The following is a 15,000-nucleotide window of genomic DNA, read 5'->3' as shown; positions in this document are numbered from 1 at the left end:
ATATCTAGAAGAAGAAAGAAAATGAGGCAGCTTCACGAAAATTGCAATTTTATGCCTTTTTAACCTCGGTACCTCAAGAACACAAGATTGATATCATCTTGACTTTTACTTCAAAAGAATCAGAAATGACTGTGTAACAAACCACTCCTATGTCAGATGTTTATATTGACCCCAATAATAATTTAGATTTTTTAAATATTTAAACATGGTGAAAAATAATATTTTTATGATTGCCACTTAATATCTATAAGGGTTGATTGTTCCAAAAATCCATTCCCTCTTTTTTTTTAATACTCATTTTATGGTAGACAAAAACAGTCCTGTTAAATTTTTGTCTTGGGTAAGTAAGCGAGCGAATGACTCATTTGTAATGGGATCTGTGCTCAAGCTGGAGTAAGTCTTTTGAGGTGATGGGAGAGGGAGGGGCACTAAGAGTGCTGCGTAGGACAGTGAAGGACATGTATGCCACTCAACCTTCATTTGTCTTGTGCATTCTGTGGTATATTTCGATGTTATTACTATACAATTGAGAATTATTATACAAAATTACATCCATTATTGTAAATCTTGCACCAAAATTGTACAAGGATTTAATAAGCTCAAAACCACTAGATATTTATTTTTTTAATTTGAAAAAAATAATATTATATACAATCGAGTTGGAAGTTTTAACAACAAATGACTTCATAGTCAAACTTGGAAAAAAAAAATAAAAGAAAAAAGAACATCAAAGTTAAAAAAAACAGAGAGCAGAAACAGACAAAACCTAACAAAACAGAGTTCAACCCCTATAAGCTCTAGATATTTAATAATACTATACATGTCATTCTGCCATAATATGGAGGTCAAAAGTGTCCAGATTTGCTTTTTATTTATTTTACGGATGTAATATTCATTTTGTCACTCTTCCGGCTGAAGCTGTATAGAACAGCTAGGATTGTGTAACATTACCACATATTTAAAGAATCTGCATTATTTCCCTTTTTTTTCCTTTTAGCCAATATTGTTGCATTAAGTGGCTGAGTGAAATAAAAAAGAAAGCAGATAAAAATAAGCACAATAGAAAAAAAAGCAGATAATGTACTTTATTTCTCCCAGGTGACAATGGAAGTAAGTGGGCAAGGCATTGGGTGAAGGGGGGCTACAATTACTACTTTAACCTGCACACCAAAGAAGGCCAGTGGGAAGAGCCAGCAAATTTTGTTCAGAATAATACTCACTTGAGCCGTGAGGACATTCAGGTAGGAGAATACATTGTAATTTGTGGTTTTGTTACAACATTACTTCTCATATTAAGGACATCCCCTGTTTGTTTTACATTCTTTTAGTCTGCCATCTCTGGTGTAACTGCTGCATACAACAGAGAACAACTCTGGCTGGCCAATGAGACACTGATTACCAAACTACAGGCATGCAGTCGTGGTTACCTGGTGAGAAATGGGCTTACTCAGCGTCTCAACTACCTCAAGAGGCAAGTTCCTGCTATACTCCGGATACAGGTAATTATTTCATTCCCTTAAATCTACTGTTACAACTCCATTCTCTGGTAGACAAACTGCATCTTAATATGAGCAGTGTATGTGAATACTTCTAGGTAATAACCAACTTAACACTAGAATCCCTGAAGCCTATGAAAAAACTTGTAATCCCAGCCCACTTTAAATTCCTTCGCACCTCTCTATCAGCATCTTTTGTTTTGTAAATGTGTTGATCAGCACAAGCAGCCTGCTGTTCCAACCACCCCACACTTGACGGGGCTCAACTCGGGCAAAAAGTTCTCCCCGTTCAAACCAAGGCTCCTTATCTATGTTGTAGGTGCCTGGAGTTGTATAGGGTAAATAATACAGTATATCGTTATTAGGAATACATGCATTTCATTTGTGTTCCGTGTCTACAAAGATCTGGGTAAGTGTAGGATGAAAGGAAATAAATGTGAGGCAAGAAATGCTGAACACATAACTAAAGCAGAAACTTTTTCCATGTTATACTGATAAGGGCGTGAAGTGTATAATGTGTGAAGACTTTAGTCCAAATATCAAAAAAAAAAAAAAAAAACACATGCACTTTTATTTAAGAACTAGCTTTTACCCGCGACTTCGTCTGCGCGGGACTCTGTTTTAATATACTTTTTTTTCGGAAATATATATATATGAAGTTATAGTTATTGCCCGTGACTTTGTTCGCGTGGAACTTCTGACGCCGTGGGAGTGTAAATATTTAATTGGTTTTTAGAGGATTTCTTTATATACAATATTTTTTGTTTGTTTATTGGGCGGCACTAATATTACCAGGCTTGTGGGCGAACTTGCGCGTGAGCAAACTACGTAAAACTAACCGTGGGAGAAACAATCTTCCCTTAAATCTACACCAGCGTATTTCAAAGTTTGGCCCTGAGACTTATTTATCGTCATGGTGAAGCATACTTTGAGGGGAAATTGCAGTCTCTTAAAGTCAAAGAAGAGGATACTTTTTTTGTGAAACATAAGCATGAAAATGACCACTCGAAAGATTTGCTATGAACCTAAGTCGTTTTACAGGGTTATCATTTATAGACTGAACTGCATAGCATCAGGTCGCTCGCGCAAATGATGCCCGGCTGTTGCTCACTTTACCGTCAGGCAGAAACAGAAACATCCCCTTCCTCATTCCACGCATGCACGCTGTGTCGTTCGCCCCTCTTCTCAGTGGCAAGAGAATGGATATAGTTGACGCCTCCCAATTCACCCCCTTAGGGATGGAATTTCAAAAAATCCTTTCTTAGCGGTTGTCCATGTCATTATAGGAATGCACTGTCAAAATTTCAGCCCTTTAGGTCCAGCGGTTTTTTGGTCTGTGCGTTGTCTCAGTCAGTCATGGAACTGTTTTATATATATATATATATATATATAGATATATAGATATATATATATATATATATATATATATATATATAGATAGATATAGATATATAATATACACACACAGTGAGGAACATAAGTATGTGAACACCCAGCGATTTTGCAAGTTCTCCCACTTAGAAATCATGGCGGGGTCTGAAATTCACTTTGTAGGTACATTCAAACTGTGAGAGACAGAATGTAAAAAAAAAAATCAGGAAATCACATTGTATGATTTGTACAGAATTTATTTGTATTGCACTGCTGCACATAAGTATTTGAACACCTGAGAAAATCAGTGTTAATATTTGGTACAGAAGCCTTTGTTTGCAATTACAGAGGTCAAATGGTTCCTGTAGTTCTTGACCAAGTTTGCACACACTGCAACAGGGATTTTGGCCCACTTCTTCACACAGATCTCCTCTAGATCTGTCATGTTCCAGGGCTGGCACTGAGCAACACGGAGTTTTAGCTCCCTCCAAAGATTTTCGATTGGATTTAGGTCTGGAGACTGGTTAAGCCATTCCAGAACCTTGATATGCTTGTTACAGAGCCACTCCTTGGTTATCCTGGCTGTGTGCTTTGGGTTATTGTCATGTTGGAAGACCCAACCACGACCCATCTTCAGTGCTCTGACTGAGGGAAGGAGGTTGTTGCTCAAAATCTCACAATACATGGCTCCATTCATCCTCTCCTTAATACAGTGCAGTTGTCCTGTCCCCTTCACAGAAAAGCACCCCCAAAGCATGATGTTTCCACCCCCATGCTTCACATTAGTGATGGTGTTCTTGGGATGCAACTCCTCCTTCTTTTTCCTCCAAACACAGCAAGTGAAGTTTAGACCAAAAAGTTCTATTTTGGTCTCATCTGACTACGTGACTTTCTCCCATGCCTCCTCTGGATCATCCAGATTGTCATTGGCAAACTTCAGACGGGCCTGGACATGTGATGACTTGAGCAGGGGAACCTTCTGTGCAATGCGTGATTTGAAACCATGACGGCATAGTGTTCTACCGACAGTGACCTTTGAAACTGTGGTCCCAGCTCTCTTCATGTCATTGACCAGCTCCTCCCGTGTAGTTCTGGGCTGATTCCTCACCTTTCTTATCATCTGTGATACCCCACTAGGTGAGATCTTGCATGGAGCCCCAGTCCAAGGGAGACTGACTGTCGTCTTTAGCCTCTTCCATTTTCTGATAACTTGCTCCAACAGTTGATCTATTTTCACCAAGCTGCTTGGCAATTGCCCCGTAGCCCTTTCCAGCCTTGTGGAGGTCCACAATTTTATCTCTGGTGTCTTTGGACAGCTCTGTGGTCTTGTCCATGGTAGTAGTTGGAGTCTGACTGACTGTGGGGTGGACAGGTGTCTTTAAAGAGCTCAGACAGGTGCTACTAATTAAGATTACTAAGTGGGGTAGAGGTGGACTTCTTAAAGGCAGAGTAACAGGTCTTTGAGAGCCAGAATTCTTGCTGATGGCCAGGTGTTCAAATACTTATGTGCAGCAGTGCAATACAAATAAATTCTGTGCAAATCATACAATGTGATTTCCTGAATTTTTTTTACATTCTGTCAATCACAGGGGGAATGCACCTACAATGTGAATTTCAGACCCCTCCATGATTTCTAAGTGGGAGAACTTGCAAAATCGCAGGGTGTTCAAATTTTTCTGTTCCTCACTGTATATAGAGATATAGATAGATAGATAGATAGATAGATAGATAGATAGATAGATAGATAGATAGATAGATAGATAGATAGATAGATAGATAGATAGATAGATAGATAGATAGATAGATATAACCAAAGGGAAAAAAGCATTCAATTTACATGTTCCTGTCAATGAGTTAAAAACCCAAGCTCAAATGTCAATTGACGGGAAGTTTATATGTATTCTTGAATGGTGTAGAAGTAAGAACTGCTACCTTTTAACTCTAAAGTACCTGGACTAGGCACTCCACGTTTTGAGTAGTGAACTATTACTATTATTATTACTATTACTATAATAAAAAGAAATTTGATTTGAGTCTGTAACACCCGGTGTAAATTTGTTACTTGTAAAAGTTTGCTTTTTTTTCTTCTTTTTCAGTTTTATTCTCGCAGTCACGTTCATGCTCCCCCTGATCTGACACTGCTAGTTTTCAAATAAAGACATGCTATAACAGAGGTGAACTCGGATGAGGGTTCTACATGGGAGAAAGAGAAGCCATCCGCACAAGAAACGTCCTCTAGCCCATAAGAACAATGCAGCAGCACCAGGCATAAAGGCGAAAGATGACACCGTTTGGATGCAGCAACAGGTCAGGCTTTATCCTGCCAGTCAGTCTGCACCACACGTGTCCTTCAAAGATAAAGCAGGGCTTACAGAGCTCACCAAGGTATCGTGCGAAGTCCTGCTTGCAATTATGTTTTGTGGTGATCTTTATATGAAAACATGTCTGTGCTACTTGTATTAAAGCCATATCGAATGCTAATTTATTTACTTATCTTCCTGCAGCGTAAAGTCACAAGTAGCATAGACATGTTTTTATATAAAGGCCATCACAAAACATAATTGCAAACAAGACTTCGCACCATACCTTGTTGAGCTCTGTAAGCCCTGCTTTATCTTTGAAGGACACATGTGGGGCAGAGTAACTGGCAGGATGATGCACGACCAGTTACAGCATACAAACGGTGCCATTTTTTGCCTTTTCGCCTAGTGCAACTGCATGGTTCTTATGTGTGAGTGGACATTTCTTACGGGAAGGGCTTCTGTTGACTTTCTCCGATGTAGAACCCTAATCATTATCTGAGTTCACCTCTGTTATAGCACGTGTTTATTTGAAAACAGAAGTGTCAGATCAGGGAGAACGTGACTGCGAGAATAAAACTGAATTTAAAAAAAAAAAAAAAAATGCTAACTTTTACAAGTAGCATAAATTTATACCGGGTGTTACAGACTCAAATCAAATGTGTGTTTTTATTATAGTAGTAATAATAATAGCAGCTGTCTACTCAAAACACGAAGCACTGGTGCTCGAACTGGTAACCTTTCAGCCATAAGGCAGCAGCTCATACCTCTGCACCATCCATCGCTTGGCAATTGAACTTGGGTTTGTAACTCTTTGAGAGCAACTTGTAAATTGAATGTGTTTTTTTTTTTTTTTTTTTACTTTGGTTATATTCTTGAATAGAAGCACACATGTTTATTTGATACTTGGACTAAAGTCTTCAAACATTATACACTTCACGTCATTATTAGCATAACATTGAAAAAATTTCTGCTTTAACACTAGAATTACCAGAGCCTACGAAAAAACTCGTATATCCGGCCCACCTTAAATCGCTTCTTAAATCCGTTCACACCTCTCCGCCAGCATCCTTTGTCCTCTAAATGTGCTGATAAAAGACAAGCTGCCAGCAGCCGGCTATTCCATCCCCCCACCGACTTAGAACGTGAGCGAAGTTTTCCCAGCTCACGCCTTGATTGATTATGTGGGAGTGAAGTGGAGTTTTACAGTGGAAATAAGAGATCATTATTCTAAAGTAATCTGTGTAAACACATTGTTAAAACAGAAACTTTTTCATATTTTAGTAATAAATGTTACAAAATGTAGTAGGCATAAACTATAGAATATATAAAGCTCGAGTTCCAAAGATCAAATAAACACTTTCACAAAAGCTTCAAGAATGATTCAACAGCTTCTGTGGCGTAGCGCGTTAAGATTTGCCTCTTAGCGCAGAGCAGCTTTTCCTTGCCTCACAGACCTGAGTTCGATTCCTCGCTGGGGAAGAAGTGTTGCTTTTTTTTTCTTTTCTTTTAAACCTCAAACGGACATAAAATTTATACATTGGTATGCACTGTCAGTTACTGACATCGTTATATTTTCATGTGGGATGCTCCTTTTCAAATATTTTTTTAACAATTGAGACTGCAATTAACAGGAACAACTGTCCTTATAACTTATTTTTAAGATCCATAACACACAGACAGACAGAGCACTGCATAATAGAGAGACAGACAGGCAGAGAAGTCACTAGATATAGAAATAAACAGGGAAGCCACGTGTACTGAAAGAAAAAAAGAACAACATGTGCGTTGTCCCTGACTCTCTAAGTAAGATCGGGGGAGGGGTGATGTTAGAGCGCCTGCGCTTATTCAGTGCAGCTGGGACAACGCACATGTTGTTCTTTTTTTCTTTCAGTACACGTGGCTTCCCTGTTTATTTCTATATCTAGTGACTTTCTCTGCCTGTCTGTCTCTCTATTACGCAGTGCTCTGTCTGTCTGTGCGTTATGGATCTTAAAAATAAGTTATAAGGACAGTTGTTCCTGTTAATTGCAGTCTCAATTGTTAAAAAAATATTTGAAAAGGAGCATCCCACATGAAAATATAACGATCTCAGTAACTGACAGTGCATACCAATGTATAAATTTTATGTCCGTTTGAGGTTTACAAGAAAAGAAAAAAAAAGCAACACTTCATCCCCAGCAGGGAATCGAACTCAGGTCTGTGAGGCAAGGAAAAGCTGCTCTGCACTAAGAGGCAAATCTTAACGCGCTACGCCACAGAAGCTGTTGAATGATTCTTGAAGCTTTTGTGAAAGTGTTTATTTGATCTTTGGAACTCGGGCTTTATATATTCTATAGTTTATGCCTACTACATTTTGTAACATTTATTACTAAAATATGAAAAAGTTTCTGTTTTAACAATGTGTTTACACAGATTACTTTAGAATAATGATCTCTTATTTCCACTGTAAAACTCCGCTTCACTCCCACATAATCAATCAAGGCGTGAGCTGGGAAAACTTCACTCACGTTCTAAGTCGGTGGGGGGATGGAATAGCCGGCTGCTGGCAGCTTGTCTTTTATCAGCACATTTAGAGGACAAAGGATGCTGGCGGAGAGGTGTGAACGGATTTAAGAAGCGATTTAAGGTGGGCCGGATATACGAGTTTTTTCGTAGGCTCTGGTAATTCTAGTGTTAAGTATGTGTTTAGCATTTCTTACCTCACATTTCCTTTCATCCTACACTTACCCAGATCTTTGTAGACATGGAACACACATGAAATGCATGTATTCCAAATAACGATATACTGTATTATTTACCCTATACAACTCCAGGCACTTCACATGCAGATATGATGCTTCGGCTTGAGCTGGGAGAACTTTTTGCCAGAGTTGAGCTTCGTGATATGGGGGAGGGGATCTTACAGGAGGCTGCTTGTGCTGATCGACACATTTACAAAACAACAGACGTAGATGGAGAGGTGCGAAGGAATTTAAGGTGGACCGGGATAACAAGTTTTTTCGTAGGTTTCAGGGGATTCTAGTGTTAATGCCCCTTGAAAAGCTTCTTGGTTTATCAACAGTGATTACATTGCTATTAATCCTGATCAGGAATGAGTTTGGTTATATTTATTTTCTTTCATTCCTCATTTTTCTTCACTTATATTTTTGTGTCCCTCCACAGTCCCACTGGAGAGGCTATAAGCAGAAGAAGCTGTATAATGAAAGGAAGGAGTTCTTGAGAGAACACAGTAACGAGGCAATAAAGGTAACTGACTGTATTACCTGTCTATATGTAAAAAAAAATTGCATGCTTATGTTCAATAGCACAACAAAAATGTAGAGGATAAGCAGGAAATAGCATAATATATCTTAATATATTTATAGAAGTGTAAAAAGAATACACTTCGAATGTAGGTGTGATCATCACAAAATACATACAATAGCCAAGAATTTAAACTATCGAAAAAATATATTGAAACAAAATAATTAAACATGCAAATGTTAATTTCAAAGAATTCATATGAACAGCTAAAGTTGGCCTTAAGATTTCAGAGATACGAAAACAATATAATGGATTTTTTATGTATAACTTAGAGAAATTTATACCAATTATATGGAAGGAGAAACACATAAAAAATTGATTACAAAATAAACATGAAAAAACATGCATAATGAAGGGAATAAAAAATAGAAAAATTAGTAAAAAAAAATAGCTCCAGGTCACAATCAGGAGGTATTTCTGTAACAATAGGTCTTCAAGACAGAAGTCTGAAGAATAAATACAGAAACTAATGAGAACTTCAGTAGTGTGTAATTGTTGTTTTGAAGTCTGGGATATGACAGTGTTCTTAATGAAATGTGTCAAAATGCAATTGGCAGTGCATTTCGAGGAATGAATCTTCAATATTCAGGGAATTACAATTCTACAAAATAAAGAAATGCAAAAACACAAAATGTCTGTTGAGAAAATCTAGACGGGGAAGGAAACAATAAACAAATAAATTACCTTTTACTCAAGACATACAATTACTATGAAACAAATGTTTTTGCATAAGTAACAAGTTACATAAGTAACACATAAAGGATGGGGTTCTGATGAGATGGAGGCAGATATATTTGAATGAAAATAAAGCAGAATGTTATTCCGGTTATATTCGAAGAGTATATAGAATAGATGAGGCAGGGCTTCCTTCTCACTCATAAGAACATTTTTATGGAGATGTATAGAAACAGGATTATATATAGATAATAACTATACCCCAATATATGCAGTAAACTGAGAAGTACATATGCACATATAAGTAACATATAGGAACTTACCTCTGAGAAACAAAATAACTGTAAATAAACTGGACAAACCATTCCAGAAAGCTTTAAAGCTATAATAAAACTAATGCAAACAAAAAGTAAGAGGTATGAAAAATAAAGTATACAGTTAGTCTCCTACATACAAACGAGTTCCATTCCAACAGCATGTTCACTTTGTTCGTAAGTCCTGCAAAGTTAGCCTAAACACCCGGCGAACACAATGCAACCCCTAATCCTGAACTCTTATAGAAAACATGTACATGTACAGCTAAAAGTTAATTCCAAATATTGTTTTTACTGAAATAGTAAAAAGTAAAAGTGAACATAATGCATATGTAGCAATTCCCTTGTAAAAAGCATTGTCTTTTTAAATTGTATTTCCAGCTAACTAAACCCGGGGGTTGGCGAGCGAAGCGAGCAGGGGGCAGAGCCCCCTAGTTTGTATATAAGAAAATGCTTTTAAAAGTTAATATGTGTATTTTGTTACAGATTTCTTGTGTATTTTAACAATAAACAACAAAGTTAATTTTTATTTCCATAGTTTTCTGTCAGCTGATATCACTGTTTATGCATATCAGGTAGCCTACATATACAGACCTAGCCTACCTCTCCTCAACCGCTATCAAAAACATTTGTACTGTATGGTACACAAGAAAGTGCTTTTAAAAGTTAATATTTGCATTTTTTGATACAGATTTCTAGTGCATTTTAACAACAAACAACTGAAAGTTTCCCCCTGCCTTTCATCTGCTGATCTCAGTACAGTAGACTCACTGACCCGCTAGGAAACAAGCCTACATGATGGTCTTCAAATCCATGCACAAAGTTGGCAATCAGATGGCATTGTCACTTGACACCTACTACCCATCTTTATATATAATACACTACCATGGCTGTCCGTTTGTCTGTCCAGGATTTTAGATCACCTGTAGCTCGCAAACCGTTTGACTTATTGACCTGAAATTGGGTACACATATACTACGTGGTGTCTGCTGTCCGCTTTCAGGGTGATGATTGACATCCAAGGTTATTCCTCTTTTTATTTTTATTTTATTTTATTGTAGAATCAACTCTTGGCAGCACTCAGCAGGGTGGCCATGCAGCACATGCGTACAGGTGGCCATTCTCATTACCTAACACCTTCGCCATCACTTTCCCTACCTCTTCATATCTTAAATCATTCTTGAGGCAGATTGAAGACTTAAGTGCCAGCTTAAGTAAAACAAATTAAAGAAAACATACTAAGTAATTGCAACACAAACACTGACTTAATCAGTTTTAAGGTGAAAAGATGCTGACCAAAGAAGAGAAGAAGCAGGCCACTAGGGTGGCGTAAAGAAGAGCTGCTCAGGAAACAGCAAGCGCATCAACCTCTGAGCAAACAAATATTAAACGTACAGAGAAAGAGTATGAAAACAGTGGATGCTCAAGTCAAGTGTATTCGCTGCGTGTTACCGTGCAGTGCACCGTTACTGGTCACTTATTATATATATTAACTGAAGGTGAAAATTCATGGAAGGTTTTGAAGCAAGGACAAAAAAAGTACTTCCGGTACCAACTCTAGTATGAGTGTGTCAAAATAAGTCCTTGGTTCATCTGATGAGATGCTCATATCTGAAGATCATAAATTAGAGTAGAGACGAGAACAAGCTGTTCATGAGATCCAACCATCGTTCCCTATTGCGCCTGCGCTCCACCACATTGCTTGGTTTAGTATGGCATGTTGATGTGGTTCTCTGAATGAAGAAAACATTCCCTTTCTGTTTCCCATGAGTTCTTGTTGAACATGCTTAATTCCGGGTATCCTGGGTTTGAAATAAAGCATGTTAAGTCAATGTAAACAGAGATACAGCCAAAAAACAACCACTTGTAGAGGATGCAAGCACATGACTGAGAATGCAAACAATAATAGCATTGGTTTTTCTTTCTGCCTAGTGCCAGACAAGAAAACTAACTTGTGTGCTACTGTGAAATTTTAAGTTGCACTACAATTTTAAATTTTTGACTTATTTAAGTAATTAATTTATTGGACATTAACATCTTTGAAAAATTGTAACTTGAAGGGTTCGTATGTAGGGAACTTACTGTACTAAGTTGTACTGTACTGTACTAATGGCTGTAAAAGAAATGAGACGCTGTAGGTGGTAACTAAATAAGGAAACACAGCATGTGATTCTGTTAATGTAATCCTAAAGGTTGTACTGTATTAAACTTTAAGATCCAATAGGTTTCTGTATGAAATAATAGCCAATTATTGTAATCAGCGTGCTGTGGGTGTGGTTTCACAGTCTTTAATACTGTAAAATTTAAATCTATAATTGTATGTTGTGCAGAAAGTGATGAGAAAAGTTAGTGTTTAAAGGAATGTGTTCTAATATTTCTTATGTGTTCTGTGATGTGGTATCTGATTCTGCAAAAAGTTTAACCCACCTAGAAAAGAGGGCAAGGACATACTAGTAAGTACACATCCCCTTTAGTGCTACGATTAGAGCAATGTTTTAATGTGATAGGGCCTGAGATAGTAATAGCAAGGTCACCCTTAAGGACATTTAAACAACATGTGCAATGCAAGCAAGAGAAATTACTTGGTCTTAATGATTGTATAGGGTGGTCCAGATCTAACTATGCAACTTGTAGTTAATGCAGTGCAATGCAATAATTGCATAGTTAGATCTGGACCACCCTGTACAATACTAGAAAGAGGCACAAGAATAGTTATTTGGAGATGGATTACTACAAAGTCCTTAATATTCCATCCATGGGAAAATGCAAATAGTGGAGGTTTTGAAAGGACGGGATTAAGGTAACGAATGTGTCAATACTTTAATATAACATGGCAGGTCAGATTAGCCTGTGTGGAAAATGAAATTACAAACAAGCCTGTTGGTTTTAAATTTTAGTTGTGCAAAAAAGTAAATCCCTGTTTATGAAGTTTTGTGAACACACGTCTTGGAATAACCCTTCTGCTGGAAGCATGCTTTCATTTCATCAGCCTGATTGATAAAATATCTGCCTGAGCAGATAAAGTGTAACCTAAAAAACTGTAAAAACATGTAAAAGTCTGGTATGAAAACTAGACGCTTTATGTGAAGTATTGTGATCAATGGGTTATCTAAATAGAGAGAAAGTTGAAATGAATTATTTGTAACTCTAACTGCGATTATCCAAAAAAGTAATAGAGGAGAAATTATAATTAAGTGAAAAGAACAAATTGGAATCAGAATTGTTGATAAATTTGTGGGAATGAAAAGACCCCCCCTACTGTTATACTGTTATTGAAGATAAAGATTTAGAAACGCTAACTAAATGTAATACCTGTCACAACTCCTTTATGTTGAAGATAAAATATAATGCAATATTTGTGAATTGGCTATGTAATAGAAGATACAAGTAAGCCCGCGATTCGCTAGCGAATCGGAAATCCTAGAATGGCAGTCATTTTCTGTTCCGTCCGATATGTGGATGGATGACATATCATGGAGGGCGGGTGCGTCTGGGGAAATGTCATTTAATCCAGTAGGCATATCTGTACCAAAGCGGTTTCGTTTTGTGGAGATGTGAGTCTGTTGCCTTCGCTGACACTGACTGCTTGAACAGGTTGTGTTGTTTGGGGGCCACCTACTGACTGTGGGAAGCCGCTGCGTCTGACTGTGGGGCGAGCGCCACAGCGCAATATGCGCCTAGGTGGGAAGCCGCCACGTGAAGACATATCATGGAGGGTATATGCGGTGGTGTGGGCGGTCGCATCCGGGCGGCCGTACAACCTGCCGTGCACGGTTTACCTCAGGTGTAGTTCACAGGTCGTAGTCTCGTTTCTGTGTTTTCTTTGGTTTGAGCCGCGACTCCTTTCGCAAGCGCGTTGTAGGTGCGCGCGTTGTCACTGTTGGTTTCAGCCGTGACTCCTTTCGCAAGCGCGTTGTAGGTGCACGCGTTGTCACAGCATGGACCTTTGGTTTGAGCCATGACTCCTTTCGCAAGCGCGTTGTAGGCGCGCACATTGTCACAGTTGGTTTGAGCCGTGACTCCTTTCGCAAGCGCGTTGTAGGCGCGCGTTGTCACAGCATGGACTGGACCTTTGGGGTTTCCGTACATCCGGTGAGCCCTGTGCCCATTCCGGTTTACAACCTTTGGTTAGTAATATGGATGGGTTTCTACTAATTCTCGTCTAATTTTTAACTTACTAAATTAAACGGAGAAGGTTAATGAAATTATTACAAAATGCATGTAATTACTTGGGATGTTAAAATCCAAGAAAGTTGGTATACATTTTATGATACACAATGTATCAGAAGTGTGCAAGCATTTAAAATGGAAATCTGTTAGTTTTCAAATAATAATGCATTAGTGCGACGATGTTTTCTGATTGGTACTATTCAGGTCATAAAATGGTTTCTTCAAAATGTCACATATATTTGTTTTTCTTTTTTGCCCGGTGCTGTGTTGACATTGTAATCCAGAAGGCGTGAGCGTATTCAATGCGAGCAGGAACACGCAAGTGGCCGGTTGCTTGTGCTATAACAAGCTTGACCTGTCGGCAATCAACGCATGTGTACTGTACAAGGCATGCACGGGGGCCACTGAGAAGAGTGTTCTTTGCTCACCTTGCAGAGAAACTTAGTCATCGCTTCTTACAAGAAAAGGCGATGGATAAAGCAAAAGAGGATGCAACATCAACAAGCTTCTGTTCCAAGACTGCAGCTTCCCCCAGCCTCTTCACTGTAATAGTAACCATAGCACAGAGAGAAGTGTGTACATTGCAACAGGTACACATGTCGTAAACATAGAAAGGACGTCCTTGGGTGTGTGGGAACTGTTGACATTTGAATCTGATGATTGCATATAGCACGTAACTGACCTTTCTGTACTATTCTTTCCTCTGCATGTCCTGGAGTACAAACGAAACACCCCCATGCACCCAAAAGTGGACACTGGCAAGATTGAAGAAAAAAAAAAAAAATGTGGTCACCGATTACAAGCGCAAGAAGGTGTGCAAATGAATATGAATAATATGAATAATGTTGCATCAGTGCCACAATGTTTTCCGAAATGTACTATACAGTTCATAAAATGTTATTCCAAATATCATATATACATATGTCTTTTTTTGTCAGTGTGGCTTTGACATCATGGACCATAAGGTGCATATTAATTCGGCATGAGCAGGAACACTCAATAAAACTGAATTAAAAAAAAAAACAAAACTCAAGTGATGGTGAGATACGAAGAAGGCAGGTTCACCAGCATGTGTGTGTCATCTTTTATCCCTCCAGATCAGAGAATTTCCAGTTCCATTGTCTCAAAACACCACTCACATCTATAGTTATTAACAGTTTCAGATAATTAGTAACCGTGTCAGATCTGGGGCGGGGGTGGGGGTTGTATCGTGATCATGACTGAGAGAATAAAAGTAAAAAAAAAAAAAAAACACCACTGACTTTTACATGTACTATAAATTTACACTGGCTGTTACAGACACAAATCAAATGTATGTTTTTATTGTATAATATTAACAATAAGAGCAGCTCACTACTCAAAATGGTA

The 15,000-nt window shown here is 38.2% G+C and overlaps 1 protein-coding gene across 1 annotated transcript in view; it reads left to right on the top strand.

The window, feature by feature from the left end:
- Positions 1-15,000, top strand: part of iqgap1 (IQ motif containing GTPase activating protein 1) — a 303,190-nt gene that overhangs the window by 187,648 nt on the left and 100,542 nt on the right. The window contains exons 18-20 of the mRNA XM_051920214.1: positions 1,099-1,241; positions 1,329-1,499; positions 8,333-8,416. Of these exons, the coding sequence (XP_051776174.1) occupies positions 1,099-1,241; positions 1,329-1,499; positions 8,333-8,416 (398 nt within the window). The remainder of the gene's footprint in view (positions 1-1,098; positions 1,242-1,328; positions 1,500-8,332; positions 8,417-15,000) is intronic.

Source organism: Erpetoichthys calabaricus, chromosome 17 (assembly GCF_900747795.2).
Source record: "Erpetoichthys calabaricus chromosome 17, fErpCal1.3, whole genome shotgun sequence".
Taxonomy (NCBI): domain Eukaryota; kingdom Metazoa; phylum Chordata; class Cladistia; order Polypteriformes; family Polypteridae; genus Erpetoichthys; species Erpetoichthys calabaricus.
The sequence above is the reverse complement of the archived record's forward strand: the minus strand, read 5'-3'. Positions and strand labels throughout refer to the sequence as shown.